This window comes from Pongo abelii, chromosome 9 (genome assembly GCF_028885655.2).
Source record: "Pongo abelii isolate AG06213 chromosome 9, NHGRI_mPonAbe1-v2.0_pri, whole genome shotgun sequence".
Taxonomy (NCBI): Eukaryota; Metazoa; Chordata; class Mammalia; order Primates; family Hominidae; genus Pongo; species Pongo abelii.
This window is the reverse complement of record NC_071994.2, coordinates 36,143,382-36,165,615: the sequence shown is the minus strand read 5'-3', so window position 1 is coordinate 36,165,615 and position 22,234 is coordinate 36,143,382. Positions and strand designations below refer to the sequence as shown.

At 36.8% G+C, this 22,234-nt stretch overlaps 1 protein-coding gene across 13 annotated transcripts in view; it reads right to left on the bottom strand.

Moving 5' to 3' along the window:
• The window catches only part of DCDC1 (doublecortin domain containing 1), a 514,242-nt gene that overhangs the window by 226,572 nt on the left and 265,436 nt on the right, over positions 1–22,234 (bottom strand). For all 13 annotated transcript variants that reach the window (XM_054524533.1, XM_054524542.1, XM_054524537.1 and 10 more), the window contains 3 exons: positions 19,644–19,778; positions 16,991–17,109; positions 3,504–3,564 (listed from right to left, as the gene is read on the bottom strand). In XM_054524533.1, the coding sequence (XP_054380508.1) occupies positions 3,504–3,564; positions 16,991–17,109; positions 19,644–19,778 (315 nt within the window). The remainder of the gene's footprint in view (positions 1–3,503; positions 3,565–16,990; positions 17,110–19,643; positions 19,779–22,234) is intronic.

Below are 22,234 nucleotides of genomic sequence, written 5' to 3'. Positions count from 1 at the left end.
TTTTAGAGTTTCCAGTTTTTCTGCTCTGTTTTTTCCCCATCTTTGTGGTTTTATCTACTTTTGGTCTTTGATGATGGTGATGTACAGATGGGTTTTTGGTGTGGATGTCCTTTCTGTTAGTTTTCCTTCTAACAGACAGGACCCTCAGCTGCAGGTCTGTTGGAGTACCTGGCCGGCCATGTGAGGTGTCAGTCTGCCCCTGCTGGGGGGTGCCTCCCAGTTAGGCTGCTCGGGGGTCAGGGGCCAGGGACCCACTTGAGGAGGCAGTCTGCCCGTTCTCAGATCTCCAGCTGCGTGCTGGGAGAACCACTGCTCTCCTCAAAGCTGTCAGACAGGGACATTTAAGTCTGCAGAGGTTACTGCTGTCTTTTTGTTTGTCTGTGCCCTGCCCCCAGAGGTGGAGCCTACAGAGGCAGGCAGGCCTCCTTGAGCTGTGGTGGGCTCCACCCAGTTCAAGCTTCCAGGCTGCTTTCTTTACCGAAGCCAGCCTGGGCAATGGCGGGCGCCCCTCCCCCAGCCTCGCTGCCGACTCGCTGTTTGATCTCAGACTGCTGTGCTAGCAATCAGCGAGACTCCATGGGGTGGGCGTAGGACCCTCTGAGCCAGGTGCTGGCTATACTCTCCTGGGGCACCGTTTCCTAAGCCCGTCGGAAAAGCACAGTATTCGGGTGGGAGTGGCCCGATTTTCCAGGTGCCATCAGTCACCCCTGGAAAGGGAACTCCCTGACCCCTTGCACTTCCCGAGTGAGGCAATGCCTTGCCCCTGCTTCGGCTGGCGCACGGTGCACTCACCCACTGACCTGCACCCACTGTCTGGCACTCCCTAGTGAGATGAACACGGTACCTCAGATGGAAATGCAGAAATCACCCGTCTTCTGCGTCGCTCACGCTGGGAGCCGTAGACCGGAGCTGTTCCTATTCGGCCATCTTGGCTCCTCCCCCGCTGATATAATGATTTCTTTTCCTTTGGGTAGATATCTAGTAGTGGGATTGCTGGATGAAATGGTAGTTCTATCTTAAGTTCTCTGAGATATCTCCATACTGCTTTCTATACAGGTTGCACTATAATAATTTACATTTCCACCAAGAGTGTATAAGTGATCCCTTTTCTTTGCATCCTAGTCAATATCTGTTATTTTTGTCTTCTTCATAACAACCATTCTAACTAGTGTAACAAGTAGTTTGTTTTAATTTTGCAGTTCTCTGATGATTAGTGATGTTAAGCATTTTTTATACCTTTGTTAGCCATTTGTATGTCTTCTTTTGAAAAATGTCTATCATGTCCTTCGCCTACTTTTTAATGGAGTTATCTGTTTTGGCTTATGCTGCTGCTGAGTTCCCTGTAAATTCTAGACATTAGCCCCCTGTGGGGGACTCTCAAAGTGCTCAGATTACAGGTGTGAACCACCATGCCTGGCCCATTAATTTTTTTTTTTTTTTTTGTTTTGAGACGGAGTTTCACTCTTGTTGCCTAGGCTGGAGTGCAATGGTGTGATCTTGACTTACCACAACCTCCGCCTCCCGGGTTCAAGTGATTCTCCTGCCTCAGCCTCCCCAGTAGCTGGGATTACGGGCATGTACCACCATGCCCCGCTAATTTTGTATTTTTAGTAGAGACACGGTTTCTCCATGTTGGTCAGGCTGGTCTCAAACCCCTGGCCTCAGGTGATCCACCTGCCTCAGTTTCCCAAAGTGCTGGGAGTACAGGTGTGAGCCACCGCACCCGGCCTCATTCATTCTTTTTTATTCTTTTTTTTTCTTTATTTTTATTTGACTGGATTAATTCCGAAGACCTGTGTTCAAGTTCTGAGATTTTTTCTTCTTCTTGATCTAGTCTATTGTTGCAGCTCTCAAATGTGTTTTGTAATTCTTTCAATTAAAATTTTATTTCCAGATGTTCTGTTTACTTAATTTAATTTAATTTTTATTTTTTGAGGCAAGATCTCACTTTGTCACCCAGGCTGGAGTGCAGTGGCATGAACACAGCTCACTGCAGCCTTGACCTCCTGGACTCAAGCAATCCTCCCACCTCAGCCTTCTGAGTAGCTGGGATCACAGGCATGCACCACCAGGACTGGCTAATTTTTAAATTTTGTAGAGATGGGATCTTGCCATGTTGCCCATGCTGGCCTCAAACTCCTGGGCTCAAGCAATCCTGCCTTGGCCTCCCAAAGTGCTAGAATTACAGGTATGAGTCACCATGCCCAACTGCTGTTTGTTTGGAGATATACATGTCCTTGATAAATTTCTCATTAATCCTGGATTTATGTTCGGATTTCTGTATTGGTTTTCAGATCCTCTTATTGGTGTCCATGTCTAGGAAAGTGGGTGATATACTTTCCAGTGTCATTCTTTCTCACACAGTGTCCCAGTGTGAGATCCAGGGCTTGGGAGGCTCAAGGTGCTCTTCTGTGGCCTGGATTCCCCAGGGGAAGGTAGATCACAGAGGAACTCACTCTCCCTCTCCCATATTGGGGATTTACTTGCCATTTTCAGGTAGACCCCACCAAGCAGGCTGCCTGACCACCTTCTCTTTCCCAGCATCTAAGTTTTCTTTTGCTTGTCTGTTGAGCTTGTTTTCCTTCTTGGATAAAACTTCACAGTGTGAATCTCTACACACTGGTTTGCTTCTTCCAAGTGGGTGAGGAATGCTGGAGAAGCCTCTCATCTGCCACCTTGGGAAACTCTAAAGCTTCTTAGAGATTACTCAAGTGGTTGGGATGAGAACGTTAGTAGAAATATAGACAGTAAAGGCCATTCTGTTGAAGTCTTAGAAATGAAAAACAGACCTTGACCTGTTTCTGCAAATAAAGTTTTATTGAAATGTAGACACATCCATCCATTAACATATTATCTATGGCTGTTTTGCACTAAAAAGGCAAGGTGGAGAAGTTGAGATAGAGAGTATATGGCCCATAAACTCCAAAATATTCAGTGTCTGGCTCTTTAGAAAAACGTTCGCCAACCCTGCCATATAGTATTCCAATGAATACACAGTGTATAATACAATTTATTTATCCCTTCCACTGCTGACATCCACTTAAGTAATCACAACTCTGAAGCTACTAGAATTAGTATTGCTATTAACATTTTATTAATTTATTGTTTCCTTAATATATGTAAGCATATGACCGTTTGTTGGCATATGACTAGTAGGGGAATTGCTGGGTTGTCTAGACATGGTCAACAGTAGTAGATATTGGTAGTTTCCCAAAGTACCAAATTCTTCATTTCAATATAGAAGAAAACTGATGCCCTAAAATGCTGGGTAATATTATAGCAATGAGTTAGGAAAAATTATTTTTGACTTTAGAAAATGTGTTTTAAAATTAAAAAAAAAAGTTAAAGTATTGAGTTAAGTTAAATTCTAAATTTCTAGGTACAGAGTGAAGTCATATATGCAGAAAAAGCATTTCTTGCTCTAAACAATAGGTAGTACACTTTAAAAGAATCTGGGAATAGAAAAACTTAGGCATAAAAGCTGTGGCTTATAAAGTCCTTACCTTTGAATAAATGCAACCATCAGTTCCAAACACCCACTTCTGAGATTCGTCTCCAATATGTCTGTAACAAAAATGTAATTTAGAGATTGACATCTTCTCTCCACAGAAACACTTGTAGGTTTTAAATAAAATGATCATTTTCCAGATAGCCTGGCAGGAGGACTGCCCACACTCTACCGAAGATTCTGCACTTTTATCTCAGCAGCTAAAGCTTTCCCTAAAACAACCAATTTCCCTCCTACAATGCTCTGGTATCCTAAGGGGGGTACATATGTGCATGTGTGTGTTACCAGTAGCAACAGTGATCAAAAGTTTTAGAGAACAAATACAATCAATGAGAATATTATGGAAAGTTCTGCCTGCAAAAAAGATCCTCTATGAGACAAAGAAAGAGACTTAATTAAGTATAAAGATTAAGAGGATAGTATGAAAAAAGATACCATGTAAAATTAGGAACCTCACGCGCCTAATTCTGAAACAGCTAGAGAATTTTGTCAGGGAATATTGTATTTTCTCAGCTAAGTCTGAGTAAGAAAAAACTAAAATGTGATGAAACTAATTATGCCTAAATTAACTAATCATGTATTCATTAATATTTAGAAATCTTACAAAGGTAAAACAAAAATGAATTAAATTAAGTGTAACAGGATGTTAAACAAGACTTTTCCTACTGCCTCTGAGTTTTGACAGAAACATCAAAGGTTGAGTATAAGAGGTGTCAGGTAATGCTCTATTCTATTCTAAAGCAAGGTGCTATGTGATCTGGGCAGAGTATGTAAAGGCAGCAGTCCAAAACTAGTTCAGTACACATTAGTCTTTAGCCTACATCCAGTCTATGTAAAAGAATATGAAGAATTCATAGGCATGTTGAAATGGGTGCTTAATAACAATGTAGGTCTCTAGAATCCTAGCCTCGGAGGTTTTGATTCTGAAGGTCTGGACCCACCCCCCCACCCAAAAAAATTTACATTAACAGGTGTTTCAAGTTATTCCAATGATAAAATTCTGGGGATTTGGATGTGTGTGGTTAATAAGCCAAACTTTGGAAACCACGTACTCGAATAATGAGGGCAGTGAGAAATGAAAAATCAAATCTTTAAACTCAGAAATAGTAAGAAATATGTTGTCTCTGTGCTGGGTTCTGGGCACAGAGCTTCTAACTCCCTTGACATTCCTTGAGTGATAGGAGCATCTTTTGTCCTAATGAGGGGATTCTTGGAAGGCCCTGGATGAGGGCTGGTCACCAGAAAGACCAAGTCATGATTCATATACTGGAACTTTCAGTGTCCTTGTGCCTTCTCTCGGGAGGAAGGAGGAGCTGGAGAATGAGTTAATAATCAAACATGCCTCCATAAAAATCAACAAAATATAGGATTTGGAGAGCTTCTAGGTTTGTGAACACATCCATGTGCCAGGAGGGTGGTGCATCCCAACTCCACAGGAACAGAAGCTCCTGTCCTCAGAACACTTTCAGACCTTGCCCTGTGTACCTCTTCATCTGACTGTTCATCTGTATCCTTTATCAAATCCTTCATAATAAACTAGTAAACATAAGTAAATGTTTCTCTGAGTTCTGTGAGCCATTCCAGCAGATTATCAAACCCAACGAGGGGGTCATGAGAATCCCGACATATAGCTGGTTGGTCAGGAGTATAGGTGACAACCTGGGACTTGTGACTGGTGTTTTAAGTGGAGGCAGTCTTGTGGGACTGAGCCCTTAACTTGTGGGATCTAATGCTAACTCTTGGTAGATAGTGGCAGAACTGAATTGAATTGTAGGACACACAGCAGTTGTCCACTGAGAACTGAAGAATTGCTTGATGTGAAAAAAAAAAAAACATAACAAATCTAATATCAGAAGTGAAGTGTATGAAGTAGAGAAAACTGTTTTTTTCTGTACAAAAATATTATAAAGGAGAAACGATTTGATGATTGAATAAATGAGGTGGAGGTTAGAGAGAATAGCCAAGGGTAAGTCTCAGATGTCAAAATTGGGAAAAGAAGAGGAACATGACACTATTAAAGGAAAATGAAATGAGAATGGAGCAGAGGCGGGCAGAGATGTGAAAAATAAGAAGAGTTCTAACAGTTATGTAAAAGTGTTTAATATTAAATAAAATATCTTTCAAGGTATAACTGACCCGTAAGCTAAGGATCCCATTCTAAGGCTTTGACAATGTAATTGTTGCTCAAAACAACTTCAGCATTAGGTGGAGTGATGAAGGTATTGGGGGAAGTGGTCTTTCTAAGGATCTTTCTATTTTATAATTAATAAAGGAAAAGATAAGGTTTTTAAATTTTGACTTGGGGTCCAGAACTAAAATGATGGTTATGATAATAATGATTATCCAAGAAAAAAAACCCAGACTGTGAGAATTTGAATGGAAGTGAGGGGCTATCCCAGTCGTGTTCTCATTTTATAGATGAATAAAATGAGATGCAGAGAGATGAAGTGAGCTGGTCAAAATCACGGCACTAGTTATTATACAAATAGGAACCAGAACCCAGAACGTCTGACTTAAGCTCAACATCTCAATTAGATCAGAAAAGTATAACGCAAGTTATTTTGTGTAAGTGGAAGACTGAAAATGGAGTCAACATTTTAATCTCACTAATTATAATTTGACACAATCTCAGTAACTTAATACATATTGATATAATCATAATGTTTTTATACAACTGTATTAAAATAATCACCAGTTTTATACTATAACAAATTCTCCTGAGGTACTGAGAAAGTTCATATTTAAAACCCTGAATGAAGAAATAACAAAAACAATATTGCTAGTCTTTAAAGCTGTCAGTCCCAAGCTTAGAAGTATTCTCTTTTCAAAATAATAAAAAACAGTGATTGCTGTAATGCTTTGATGGAAATGTGTTGGGTTGTGATAAAATTTAGATCATTTTAATGTGTAAGGGCTATAACTCAATGCAGCTTCATTGCTTACAAGCAATCTCTTCTGTTTCATAAATTAATGTGAGTATATTTCTTCAAGATAAATAAAATGGCAAATGATAATTTTTCAAAGTACACGACATCTGCAATTGGCAATTAATAAACTGATGTTAACCATACAAATCTGTAAAATTCATAATTTTATCTTTTAATTGAATTATGGTGCTGCCTTGATGATGAATTATGCTGATTTGAGTTTCGACTTTCTGAACTTACAGCATCTTCTCTCAAAACTAATACAACAGAAAAGATGTCCACCAAGCTGGCAACTGTGTGAGGGCAGAGACCATGTATATCCTCAGAGCTGATCACAAGGCCTGGCATGTAACAGGATATTAAAGCTATCTTTGAATAAATAAAAACATGAATAAAGTGTCAGAATGTTACTATCCTAAAAATGAATCATAAAGCCATCTGAAAATGTTTTAAATTTAACATATGGCTGTTTAGGGAACTTAAAAGATCTTTTTGATAGATGGCTAAAGAAGATAAATTACACATTTGTTAAGAAAAAAAGAAATAAGGCTGGGCGTGGTGGTTCACGCCTGTAATCCCAGCACTTTGGGAGGCCAAGGCAGGTGGATCACGAGGTCAGGAGATTGAGACCATCCTGGCTAACATGGTGAAACCTCGTCTCTACTAAAAGTACAACAAAAATTAGCTGGGTGTGGTGGCACATGCCTGTAATCCCAGCTACTCGGGAGGCTGAGACAGGAGAATCGCTTGAACCCAGGAGGCGGAGGTTGCGGTGAGCTGAGATCATGCCATTGCACTCCAGCCTGGGCAACAAGAGTGAAACTCCATCTCAAAAAAAAAAGAAAAAAAAAGAAATAATTCTGAAAGAAATACAAATTTACTAGCATTTGTCAAATTTTATCAAGCTTCAATTCTGTTCTGGCATATCTTTTCCTAGAAAATTCTACTAAAACCATGTAGTCTTATATAATCTATAACCTCTGGGAGCTTACTAGTATCACTCCTGTTGGTAGTCTACTTAAATCTATAAATATTGTCCCTAAATTTTACCAAAGTTGTAAAAAAACAAATCTCTCATGAAGTGCCACGTTAGGCTGGATAAAAAGGTATCATTCTAATTTATAATAACTTCTTAAAGAAATAAAATTTCTACACACAAAAGTGTATCTGCCTATTTTTCAAGACATTTTATATGTAGAAAAATCAAATTTAGATCTAACATACAATGATGCTCAGATGAGACTGATTTAGAGAATGATATCATAGACTTTCCTCTTCTTGATCAAAAAGCACCAAGCTAAAAAGATTTTTTAAAAACAAAAAATAACAACGACATCAATAATGAAAGGAAGGGAAAATGAAGGAGCTATATTCCATCCAAGAATCAGTCCTAATATCATGACATACACTGAACTAAGGTTGCGAGACTTGAGTTCTAGTCCTGCATCTAACGTTAACTAGATATAAGACCTTTAGTAGATCACTTAGTCTCTAGTGGCCTTGGAATTTTTTTTTAATAATGATGATACTCTTATCACAACTGCCACTATCACCACCCCTACTACCACTAGTAAAGAGAATTTTGAAGTAGGCGCTCTTCAGATCCTTCCTTCTCTGAAATCATATGAGTTTCAAGTGTTCTCATTTTACAAGTGAGGGAACTGAGAATGATCTGCCCTGGGAAGCTTGCTAAGTAGTGTAACCCTATTAAGCATGCATGTGTGTAAATGTCTGTATAGGTAATATAGATATAGATATCACCCATATAGCTATATCGATATGTGATATAGATATGATATATAGATATCTATATCTATACATTACACACATATATGTGTGTAATACATTTACACATATATATATCTGTTTGTATGTGTTTATACACTCACACATTCATCATTTCCTGGTAACTATATGGAGTGCTGTTATCATGCTTCAGGATCACAAGTTTCTTTTCTCAGACAGCCTCAAATGGCTCTGGTGTCTACCAATGCTACCTGGGCCAAAAGTAGAATGCACGTAGAGGATGGGGAAAGGGATTTCCAGTCCATAATTCATAACATAGTAAGAGCAAAGACAAGGTTCATTCAGTAATCCACATAGTGTGAAATTACACATGGACGACTTTCTATTTGATGTTGACGATTCTAATGGTGTAACCTATATGTGTTAATACAACTTCTGTCTGCTGCTATTCCTTAACATTATACAGCTACACTTGTTGATTGTATGTAAAGGTGTCCTTAAAGCAGTGTGTGTTTCCTAGTCCGGTAATGTTTGCCAGTTGTCACTCCATTTTTAGCAAGACCTAAATGGCAATAAAAAAAAATGGATGCAAAAAGCCATAACTGAAAAAATAACCTTGAAATATGAAAGACGGTAAAGATTACTTGAAATTGGACAGGGTTCCATGAAAGTCTGAAACTTCTTTTATGGATCATCTTTAAGATAGAACATTCAGTTCTGTATTTATTCTGATTTAAGAAATGTACAGACTAAAGATAGAAAAGAGGTCTCCTTTGGCAGGGCCATTAGTCCATTGATTTTACATGTAGGGGCTTTCGCAAATTCAAAAGCCTTTATGGGCCAGACAGGTATTAGAAATGCATGAAGCAGCAAGAGCCAGTGTGAGGGCTGCCAAAGGGAATGGTGGAGAATATGGCAAACTGGAGGATATATGTTCCATCTAAAGGGGACATCACCACTCAGTTCCTTCCTGATGGGTGTCATGACAGAATTCAGGTCCAGTGCCATTTCAGATTTTTTCTGAAAAAATGAAAACCCATTTCAGATTTTTTCAAGAAAAGCCAGAACTATGTCACTTTTGTGTGAAATCTTCCTATTTCTATAGGCTCAGGACTAATTCAAAAATTGTAATAATATGCAAGCCAAACAAAATCCACGGGTCAACAGTTTTTAACCTTTATAATCTAACCTTCCTCTGTGCCTGCATGTGTGTGCAAGTGTTTGATGTTATGTTAGTTTTGTAGTTGAACACTAAAGTCCAGATATCCTGCATATCTGCAATCCTTAAAAATGAAGCAATATCAATATTGAATGGTGCTCTGAAAAATAACTTCCATTCAACTAGTTTATCTGTAAGGTGTCCAAAATATCTTTTGGAAAATAGCATTTTTAAATGATTTTTGAGATGGTTTAGGTCACCTGGTAAAGACATTGTTGGTTTACCTTTCATCCATTAACAGTCAGATGCACAGACAGAAAAAATATATATATTAAAAGGGAAAATATGCACAAGCACTTGCTATATTGAATAAGAATAAGATTATTAACACCAAATGAGACATAATTGAACTAATGAGGCATGATATGTTTATAATATTCTTTGTGAGTTGTCAGGTTGCTACTTTAAGTACTAGTTCTATTATTTCTAGCATATAAAGGTTATGTCTTGATTCATAGCTTTTGTTAAAATCATATAATACTACTTAGAAAAAGAAAATTTTTATCTCTAGAAATTGCTGTCACATGAAGATATTTATTGTTATTTATAATAAAATATGGTTATCTTAAAAAAAAACAAGTCACACAGTCATTTTAGATGTCCTGGAAAAGATAAATGTGTTTGAAATTACCCAGATGTGAGGTAAACTATAAAAATTTTGGTCCTTCCTGCTTTCTAAAATGAAGTATAACTTCATAGTCAGTGAGAACTTCCAGTTTTCTAAATTTCCTATTTTGGCTCAACCTTGGATTTCGCTTTTTGGATAAAGGCAAGTTAAAAGGTGAGCAGGAGGGAGGATCCCTACACAATTAGGATGATATGCCTTTGTATTAATGCAACTTGCCTTCAACTTGAGTACTTCCCTGCCTCTCTTCCTTCCTTCTTTTCTAGATTAAACAAAATCTTTTCTTATTTTTGTTTGTTTGCTTGTTTCATGAACATCTCTTTTCTTGCCCAAGCTTTCTCCCCTATAGGTAATAAGAACAATGAGTCTTCAGCCTCAGCCCACTCAATTCCATGACAATCTTGACCAGAGTAGAAGTAGACCTCAATATTTCATCAGCTGATCTGGTCTTAGCCCACTGAGGTTATGGGCTTAGCCTCAATGGGCTAAGACCAGATCAGCTGATGAGATGTTGCAGTACTTTCAGTATCCGGTGTGCCTAGTGAGAGTCCTGGGCATGATGAGTATGCCCATCAAGCTATCTCTAACTTTCCAATCACCTGCTATTTTGACCTAGGCCATTGATGAACTGTCCCATTGAGAAAGGCCTTCTCTCACTGTCTCCTTCTAAAGTAACCACTTAGTCATTCCTTATCATTTTTATTTTTTCTTAATTGTTTTTAAGGTTTTTTTTAAAAAAAAACAGCTTTATTGAAAAATAAGACATACAATATTGCACAATTAGTAGGCACATATTCAAAGTGTAAAATTTGGTAAGTTTTGAAATATATATACATCTGTGCAAGAACACAACAATCAGGATAATGAACATATCAACATCTGTCATGCAAAATGAATCACTCCTAAAGTTTATTTATGCCCTTTTGTAATCTCTCCCTCCTGTCCCTTCCCCATCTTCCTATCTTCAGGCAACCACTGATCGGCTTTCCATTACTCTACATTAGTTAGCATTTTCTAAATTATATATACATTGAATCAAACAATATGTACTATTTTTGTTTTATTTTCTACTTTCCTTCAGCGTAATTACTTCGAGATTCATCTACACTGTTGAATATATCAAGAGTTTATTCCTTTTTATTGCTGGGTATTCTATTGTATAGATTATCTGTTCACCTATGGATGGGATGGACATTTGAGTTATTTCTAGTTTTTTTTCTGTAGGCTTTTAGAAATAAAGCTGCTAAGAACATTGATTAATTGATTGATTGATTGATTGACTGACACAGGGTCTCGCTCTGTCACTCAGGGAGAAGTGCAGTGGTGCAATCACGGCTCACTGCTGCATCGACCTTCTGGGCTCAAACAATCCTCCTGCCACAGCCTCCTGAGTAGGTGAGACTACAGGGGCACAACACCATGCTCAGATAATTTTTAATTTTTTAGTTAAAAATTTTTAATTTTTTGTAGACACAGGGTCTCACTATGTTGCCCAGGCTGGTCTCAAACTCCCAGTCTCAAGCAATCCCTCCCTCCTCCCTCAGCCTCCCAAAGTTCTGGGATTACAGGTGTGAGCCACTATGCCTGGCCACTATGAACATTTACACATGAACAAAGTATACATTCTTCGTATGAATGTATGCTTTCATTTTCTTTGCACAAATTTCTAGGAGTAGAATGGCTGGGTCATAAAGTAGATGGATGCTTAATATTTTAGGAAAGTATCAACTGTTTTCCAAAGTAACTAAACCATTTTATATTTCCACCAACGACTTATGAGAGTTCTAGTTGTCCCACATGCTCACCAATACTGGTATGGTCAATCTTTTAAGGATTAGACATTCTAACAAATATGTAGTCATGCTTCATTGTAGGTTTATTTGGCATTCCCCTAATGAATAATAGTGTTGAGCATATTTTCATATGCCAATTGTATATCTGCCCTGTTAAAGTAACTCTCCAAATCATTTATCCCCCATGTTTTCTTGAATTGTGTGTATGTATTTTGCAAATATATATGATTTGCAAATATTTGCACCTTGTGTGTGGCTTGTCTTTTCATTCTCTCTTCATTCACTGTCTTTCAGAGAATAGAAATGTTTAATATTGTTGAAGTGTAACTTGTCAATTTTTATTTTTATTTTTGTGGATCATGCTTTTGGTGTCACATCTGAGAAAGTTTTGTCTAATGGAAGGTCACAAATAGTTTCTCCTATGTTTTCATCTAAGATACCTACAGTTTTAGGTTTTACATTTAGGTCTATGATCATTTAGAGCTAATTATTGTTAAGCTATTTTTGCACTCCTGGGATAAACCCCACTTGTTCATGATACATCTTTTTATAAATTGTTGTATTCCATTTGCTAAAATTTTGTTAATAATTTTTTGCACTTATAGTCATGAGAGATACTGGTCTATGATTTTTTTTCCTAAGTTTTGTGACCAGGATAATGCTGACCCCCTAGAATCAGATGGAAAGTATTCCTTCTTATTTCTTTTCTGGATAAGATTGTGTAGAATTGGTATTATTTTTCCTAAAATGTTTGCAGAATTTCCCAGTGAAGCCAGTGAAGTAATCTGGGTCTGGAGTTTTCTTTGTAGGAAGGTTTTCCATTTCTTTAAGAGATGTCGGACTATTCAGGTTTCCCATTTTTTCTTGAGTAGGCATTGGTGATTTGTGTCTTTTAAAGGAATTGGTCTTTATCACCTAAATGACAAATTTACTGGCACATGGTTGTTCAAAATATTCCCTTATCATCCCTTTAATAACTGCGTGATATCTCTCATTGCTGATACAGGTAATTTGTGTCCTCTCTTTTTATCTGAACAATCTGGCTAGAGATTTATTAGTTTTTTTTTTTTTATCTTTTCAAAAAAATCCAGCTTTTAATTTCATTGGTTTTCTCTTTTTTTTCTATTTTACTGATTTGCACTCTTTTATTATCCCATTTCTTCTGCTTACTTTGTGTTTGATTGGCTCTTACAGTTTCTTAGAGTGGAAGCTGAAGTCATTGATTTGATATCTTTCTTCTTTTCTTACACAGACATTTATATAGCTTTCCCTCTGAAAACCTCGGCAGTGTTTCATAAATTTTAATATGTTGTATTTTCATTTTCATTCAGTTCAAAATACTTGCTAATTTCCATTTTGATCCCTTCTTTGATTCATGGGTTTGTTATAAATATGTTCAAATATTTGGGGGTTTTGCAGAAAACTTGCCACTATATTTTAGTTTAACTCCATTATCATCAGAGAACACACTCTATATTACTTGAATTTTCTTAAACTTATTTAAACTTGTTTCATAGCCATTATATAGACTATTTTGGTTAACATGCTATGTACTTTAAAAAATGCATCTTCTGCTGTTATTGAATGCATTTTTCTATAAATATCAATTAGGTAAAGTTGGTCAGTAATGTTATTCTAGTCATCTATATCCTTACAGGTTTTTTCACTTGTTCTGTTAATTATGAAACAGGGTATTATTGTTGCTCATTAGAGTTTTAGATGTTTCTCTTTTTCCTGGCAATTCTATCAGCTTTCACTTCAGGTATTTTGAAGCTATGCCATTTTTAAAAAATTAGAATTGTTATGTTCTCATGATAAATTAACCCCTTAATCATCAAATGGCCCTATTTATCCCTAGTAATATTCTTTTTACTGAAGTCTACTTTATCTGATATTAATATATCCATTCTTACTTTCTTTGGATTAATTTTATCATTGTATATATTTTTCATGAATTTACTTTTAACATATTTGTTTCTTTATATTTAAAGTTAATTTCTTATAGGTAGCATATAGATGGATGTTGTTTTTTATCTAATGTAACAATGTCTGATTTTTAAATGGGGTGTTTACATTATTTATATTTAATGCAATTATTGATACACGTGGCTTTAAGCCTACCATCTTGTTATTTATTTTCTATTTCTGTTCTTTGTTCCTCTTTTCCTCTTTGTCTTGATTTGGATTATTTTTAATATTTCATTTTACTTACTTTTTTGGCTTGTTAGCCATAGCTCTCTACTATTTTAATGATTGCTTTGGTGATTATATATTTTTAACTTATCATAATCTACTTTCAGTTGATATCACATCATTTCACAAATAGTATAAAAAAATCTTTCTTCCATTTCTCTCCTAGTGGCATGTGTTATTTCCATCACACATTTTATTTCTACATATTATCTCCACAATATATTATTATTATCACTATTGCTTTAAACAATCAATTTTCTTTTAAAGAGACAAAAATAATTAGCACTGTGGGGTTTTGGGGGTGTTTTGTTTTTGACACGCAGTCTTGCTCTGTCACTCAGGTTGGAGTGTAGTGGTGCAATCATGGCTCACTATAGCCTCGACCTCCTGCCTCAGCCTCCCAAGTAGCTGGAACTACAGGTGTGGACCTTCACTGAACCTGACTAATTTTTCTATTTTTTGTAGAGATGGAATTCCACCATGTCACCCATGGTGGTCTCAAATTCCTGGGCTCAAGTGATCTGCCCACCCCAGTATCCCAAAGTGCTGGAATTACAGGCATGAGCCACCATGCCAGGCCTAGTAGCATTGTTATATTACCTATATAGTCACCATTGCCAGTGCTCTATATTTCCATCTGGTATCATTTTACTTCTGTCTGAAGGACTTCGTCTAACATTGCTTGTCATGAAGATCTGCTGGTGATGAGTTCTTCAGTTTGTGAATATCTTAAGGTCTTTATATTGCCTTAATTTTTGAAAGACATTTTCACTGGGGAAAGTTTTCTATATTAACGGGTTCCTCCCCACCTCCTCTTTTAGTATTTTAAAGATGTTCTTCCACTGTCTTCTTACTTGCATTGTTGCCAACAAGAAATCTGCTGTCAGCCTTATTTTAGCTCCTCTTGTACATAATATGCCTGTTCTCTCTGCTTTTAAGATTTTCTCTTTATCACTAATTTTAAACAATTCTATTATAATGTGCCTTGGTTTTGTCTCTTCATGCTTCTTGTGCTTGGAATTTGTTGAGTTCCTTGGATCAGTGGGTTATAGCTCTCAATTTTGCACATAGAAATTGTTCAGACACTATTTCCTCCAATATTTTTCTTTTCCTTGCTTTAACCTGCCAGAGACTATAAATACTCAGAAATTGGGCCATATGAAATTTTCTCACATCTCACTGATGCTCTGTTCTTTTTTTTTTTTTTTTAAGTATTTGTTTTCTCTCCGGTTTTCCTTGTGAATAGTTTTGTTATCTTCTCAAGTTCACCGCTATTTTCTTCCACATTGTCTAATCTGGCATTAGACATGTTTAGTATATTTTTTGTCTCAGATATTGTTGTTTTAATCTCTTGAAATTTGAGTTCTTTTATATCTTCCATGTATTTAGTTAATATGTTCAATCTTTCCTCTAGCTTCTTGAACATACAGAATACAGTTAAAACAGCTGTTTTAATGTCCCATCTAGTAATTGTATCATCTGTGTCATTTTTGGGTCAGTTACAATTGATTGATTTTTCTCTTTAGTATAACTGTGGACTAAATTAGCTGAAGCATCTCTGGCTCCCTGTTCCATAGTTTCGCATTGGCATTGGCATTGGCATTGCAAGTTCACGTTCAATGTGTCTCTAGTTTATAGAACTCATTTTGCTTCAGAAATCTTATTACCAAGTCTGCGTACAGTTCCATACCAAACTGAGACTTGCTTTAGGGTTGTCTGCCACTACATAGGAACTATGTGTTTAGGACTCTATTAGCACTGGAGAGTTTGCATAACACCAAGTTACCATCTTCCTTTCCCATCTGCCTGAGTTTTTCAAGTGATGTACCCTGCTCATCCACTAAGGTATCTGCTACCACACTTGGCACTCACTGGCAATTGTTTGACTGGACTTTAACTGACTGACAGTGTAGTGTTGTGGCTAAGTGTCTACTTTCAGGTTATAGGGCCTGACTGCTTGGGTTTGCCTTCCTGCCAAACCACTTAGTAGGTATGGCCTTGAGCAGGTGATTAACTTCTCTGTACCTCAATTTCCTCACCTGTAAAGATAATAATGATACCTACCCTATCAGATTGTTGTAAGGATAAAATTTGACAATGCAATTTAAGGATATTAGAATAGCATCTGGCTTAGACACTTTGTTGTTAGAGTAAGCAGTGCAGCCTGGATCTACACCTGGGAATTTGAGTCTGTAGATCACATTCTTAATCATTACATGACATCCTTATATCTGCTTTGCAAGTTAGAGAAAATTTCCCTTCTGTATTTATGGCTGGATCAACTTCTCTGATGATTTCAGCCTAAGCACATCCTAAGTGCCTATCTAGCCAGAAGTAGTTGGTAATGGCTTTTTAAGTCCTGAGGTACGATAGAAATTGTTTTTTTCAACACTAAGTGAAAACAAAACATCAAAACAAAAGACCAAGAAAAAAGAAAGTGACTAGAAAACAATATTTTGAGACTCTTGGAGATAAATCAACTTTCTTCCTCAATCTGCTTTCCTTTATTATCTCTTCCTAAATCAGAAAAAAACAAATATGAAGGACACTTATGGTCACTTACAAGCCAGTATTTTTTGGTCTCTGTGATTATTCTTTCACAGTTCAATATTTTATATTCAGAAGATGGAAAAAGGTTAAGAATATACACAAAAATTTAAGTTTGTTAATTAGCAATCAAAATGGATATAAAGAAATGAGTTCTGATAATTATAGAGTAAAGCAGCAGTTTGTCTATGACACAGGTACATGTTGAAGGCCAACATTTCACCTTTTAAAATATCTTTAGAACACTACCAAACTAAGTGGCATACATTTTCAAGCTTACTTTGGATTCAGAAATTAATATTGTTATTATGAACACAAATTTAAACATTGAATGAATAGTCAATCCAAACCAGGAGGCATCACAATTGAACTGCTCAGAATTCTTGAAATTAGCCATTTATTATCTTGAGCTAAATAATTTATAAGCATTACCTTTTCTGTAGGATTAATTTATATCCTTCTAGTGATGTTCCCTCAGCAGCCTTGACTCTGATAGGATGACCAATAGCCAGGCAGCCCTGAGTTATCGCTCGGCTCAGGATCATTCCAGTCTTCCAATGAATAGAGAGAGGGAGAAAGGTCTAAATAAGTTAAAAGAACCAGAAAATTCAACAATGTGTCACAAATAGTGAGGTCATTATGCCTGGATAACCCTGGATATTAACAGTTGCTGAAAGTGACACACTACCCACAACTTAGCAGTTAGCGAGCCCTGCTCAGAATCAGTAATCTTCTGTCCAACAAGGGTGGCATTTTACAGTTCAGCGTGAAATAAAACAGACCTTGATATCTTCATTTGTCTTTTTTTTTCTGTGCATATTTCACAGTGCAGCAATTTGGGGTCCATCACGTGTCACTTGCTGTAGTTATAACTACAGAGCTTACCGGAAATATGTATGCACAGAAAAAAAATTGTGCAGTGAACTGAAAAGACTGAAACAAATCCTTAACCTTTGTATCAATTTAAAGTTTTACTCTGGGTCTAAATATCATGGGTTAAACATTTTAAGGTGGTTTGTGAACTGCTTTTGTTTTAAATGTTAGGATTTTCTGCCAAGGAAATTAAAGGGGAATATTGCTTGAAGGGCCGTTTAACCATTTTCTTACTTAGTGAGTCAACACAACATTTTTTATAAGTGACAACCACAGAGAAATTTGTCTATATCTACTGGAAATTTATGGCACGTAAAATTCTCTCTTAATAGGTAAAAAGACTTATTTTTAAAACAGGAAGAGAGAGTTCAATCTTAAAGGATTTTCAAAATTGTTTCCTTTTTAGCATATACTTTATTTCTCATGTGTTTTTAGTGTGGAAAAGAAACATGATGACTGATGACTTAGGAAAAATATTTCTAAAAAAAATTGGTTTTAGTAAGTACTGAATGAAATCCTTGTTTGATCATGCTTGTCTATACAGAAAAAAAGAACTGCTTAGGGTGAGGAAAGGCAGCCATCATTTATTAAGCACTTTCTGTATACCAGACACCATGCTTGAACATCACACATGCTTTCTCATTTCATCTTCACAGCAACTGTGCAAAGCAGGTAAGACTAATGTCATTTATAGAAGAGAAAACAGTAGTTCAATGCAGCTAAGTAACTTTCCCAATGTCACACAAGAGATTTCAATTATTTAATAACTCCAAAACTATACTCTTTTGGTAGGCATTCCAATTATTTTTGAGGAGATTTTAGACAAGTACATGTTTTCTGCTATCATGATTCTAGAAACAGATACCATGAAATGAAAGAATATGGGATCTGAGAATGGACCTTCCATAGCAACTGGTCCAACTCTTTTTGATAGAACACTAAGGCCTAGATATCACGTGTGACTTGTCTGCTGTCATATAGTTATTCAGTGGCAGTGCTGGGACTAAAACACTTCCATTATGCTCACAGGTGAGTCAAATATAGAGGAGTGTTTTATATCACAATGAAAGTTCTGAAGTCAAAGAGACCAAGAATCTTTCTTCTGCTATTACTAACCTCAGTTTCTTCAGCTGTGTAATAAAAATCTGCACAGTTCTTACAACATTAAATGAAATAATGAATGTGAATAAGGTACCTAATGTAATGTCTGACATACAGTATTCAACTAAGTGGAGATGTTATTATTATTAAATCAGAAACAAAATACCATGTAAAAAGGGCAAATAGTTAACATAGACTCCAGCTGGAAATCCAGATTTCAGGAAAAGCTCATGTAAACTTACTATGCTGTGATATATGAAATAAATAATATGTCTTAGTACCTTTGTGTCTTAATTATTCTATATGTTTGTTTTTAACTTTTAAAGAACAATAGCTAAGGGCAATCCAAAATTTCATTTGAGAAAATAGTGTCAATCTTCCCTCCTCCCAGCAAACTTCACTGGGTGACTTCGCATTCACAGGAGTGCTAAGTAGTAGCAAAATCATCTGTGATGACGGGACAAAGGGAGATACAGGAAAGATAATTGTGAACTGCATCATCTCTTTTCAACATTAATACATATTTACAAAATGTACTACAGTAGTAAGATGAAAGGAAAGGGCAATTTTATGTTCTTCTATGAGTCATATACAATAGTACAATAATAAAGTGAAAAATATCAAATATTACCAACACACAGGAACAAAATGTGTTAGGCACTGTTCATGTTTATACTCAGGGATTTCTTTTAAAACTATGTCCTTGCTAAGACAATATGCAAAGTTGGTATATGTTGGTAATCTACCAGGCTCAGGAAAGCTGAGGGGTAAAACTCAAAATGAAGATCTAGGAGTAGAAGCACATTCAGACAAATCTCATGAAAATGATGAATCTGTGGACTACAGACAAATTCTATGCTTGGTTTAAATACACTGTGAGGTATAAACTAATCAGCAGCATGTCTGATGGTGAACTGAATGCTCATTTGAGAATCTACAGAAGTCCTGTGGGCTAGGCAATAGCAACGGCAGAGATGGCATTTATAACAGCCAACAATTTAACATGCTTTCACTTGTATGCTCATGTGCATGAGAGCACCGGGTGCCAGCGAGTGCGGTGAGCCAGCAAGCAAGGGGAGATCACTCAGCAAAAGCAGACACTCTTAGGTACCTTGGTGATCAGCCACACACTGGCTACAGGCCACAGGATCGATGGTGCTGTTTGACTCCTGCTGCTTGCTTCACTGCCTGAGAAACTCCACTTTCCAATGGAAACAGAGGCATGAAGGACAATATTGGGATCTACCTATATTATAAGAAGAAGTATGCATTTTTAACTCATAGTCTAAGAGTTAAACTCCTCAACACACTTACCCAAAATAAGTTATCCTAGAACATTATTTATTCTGATTGATACCTCTTTTCAAAAAGTAGCATTCAATCCCCTTTAATTCAATTCAATCAATATTTGTTGAGCACCAACTCTATTATGCAAGACCCTATGCTGTGTGGTCTGGAATATTACAAAATATTTTTTCCTGACACAAAGAAACACACAACAGAGTAGAGGCAACTTCTCTCTCTCTCCCCACCCGCCTTTCATGTTAAGCTCCATATAAATGATTAAATAGTGTTATTACAGGCATGAAAAAAATGGTACGCTCATTTCTGCTGGAGTAACCTAAAGGTGGAGCATCTTGAAAGAGGTTAACACGTAAAGCAGGCCTTGAAGGATGGGGACAGTTTGACAGGAGTAATAAAGAATAAAAAGGTATTCCAAGTAAAGGCAAGGAAGCTTAATCAATGTGTCTTAGGATTTGCAGGTAGACTCAAAAAGCAAATTTGTCCAAACTGTAGAAAGTGTCAAGTGCAAAGCTATGGAGTCAGGTGGACAGTAGGGAGCCAGTGAAAGCTTTCTTTTTTTTTTTTTTTTTAATACTTTAAGTTCTGGGGTACATGTGCAGAACATGCAGGTTTGTTACATAGGTATACACGTGCCATGGTGGTTTGCTGCACCCATCAACCGGTCATCCACATTAGGTATTTCTCCTAATGCTATCCCTTCCCTAGCCCACCACCCACTGACAGGCCCTGGTGTGTGATGCTCCCCTCCCCGTGTCCCTGTGTTCTCATTGTTCAACTCCCACTTATGAGTGAGAACATGTGGTGTTTGGTTTTCTGTTCTTGTGTTAGTTTGCTGAGAATGATGGTTTCCAGCTTCACCCATGTCCCTGCAAAGGACATGAACTTTTTTATAGCTGCATAGTATTCCATGGTGTATGTGTGTCACATTTTCTTTATCCAGTCTATCATTGATGGGCATTTGGGTTGGTTCCAAGTGTTTGCTATTGTGAACAGTGTCACAATAAACATACATGTGCATGTTTCCTTATAGTAGAATGATTTATAATCCTTTGGGTATATACTCAGTAATGGGATTGCTGGGTCAATGGCATTTCTTGTTCTAGATCCTTGAGGAATCACCACACTGTCTTCCACAATGGTTGAACTAATTTACGCTCCCACCAACAGTATAAAAGTGTTCCTATTTCTCCACATCCTCTCCAGCATCTGTTGTTTCCTGACTTTTTAATGATCAAACATATCTTGCTAACAGCAGATTTTAGTAAGGTTGATCTGGTAAGGGTAGAGGATAACAGATTGTAGAATGAAGACATCAAAGATAGGGAAAATACCTGGGTGTTCACACAATCTCCTAAGAATAAAGAAATATGAGCTGAGACTTTAGAGATAGTTGTGGGGAAGAATAGGGGGTACTGAAGGGGGAGACATTGCACCCACATCTCCTGTGTTCCTTATCAGATTACATATGCCAAAGGTGTTGTGCACCTTCTAGTATTGCTCACTTAGACCTAATTGTCAAATTGTTAGGCACTCACATCACTTGTAGGAATTCTATTACTTCATACTTAATAAACTTTATCTCCTAAATTATATGATCACTTTCACTGAGTAATTATTCTACGTTTTTTAGTACCAATATTTATTTGTGTATGCTTATAGGAATATGCTAATTTATATTTAAAACCCAATAAATGATGTTGCTTCAATAACAATTTATTTCCTAACACTAAAACATCCATTCTACATCTGTGCTAATGCTAGATATTTGCTGAGTAGCAAATTATTTTTTTAAATGTACAAATTCAATGATGATTTAAAAGGAAAAATTTTACAAGTGTGATCAGGTACTATCATAAGGATAAAACTAATATATGTGGTAATCATTCTATAATGAAAGTCACTTCTCAAGAGAAGAAAACGTCATATGACTCCTATATGTGAAAATGAAATTTTAAAAAATACAGCAACACTACCACATAAGCAGATTTGACTTACAGTGCTTACAGTGCCTGGATTCTGGAGGAGAATCCCCACAGTTTCTGAATAATGATAAACTACATTGTACTAATCCATTCGCCACAGGACTCAGCATTTAAAGTAGCAGTGTTACTCAACCTCCTAACTCCAAGTTGCCATCACACTCAAAACTCCCCTCTGCAACTGGGCAGAAGATTGTTTTGACTGAAATTAGTCAGACAGAAGAACCATACAGCCAACTGCTTCTTTGTACAGCACCTGCTGCCAGTGCCTATATTCTTGTTATCTCCACAACATGGTTTAATCTTTTAACAGTTGGCTTATTGGTGAAGAGTGAAGGGGTCCTTTGTCTCTGCCTTGAGCTGGCACCCAGTATTAACACCATGCTGTTCTTCAAGAGATATTTTGCTGGACAGTTCC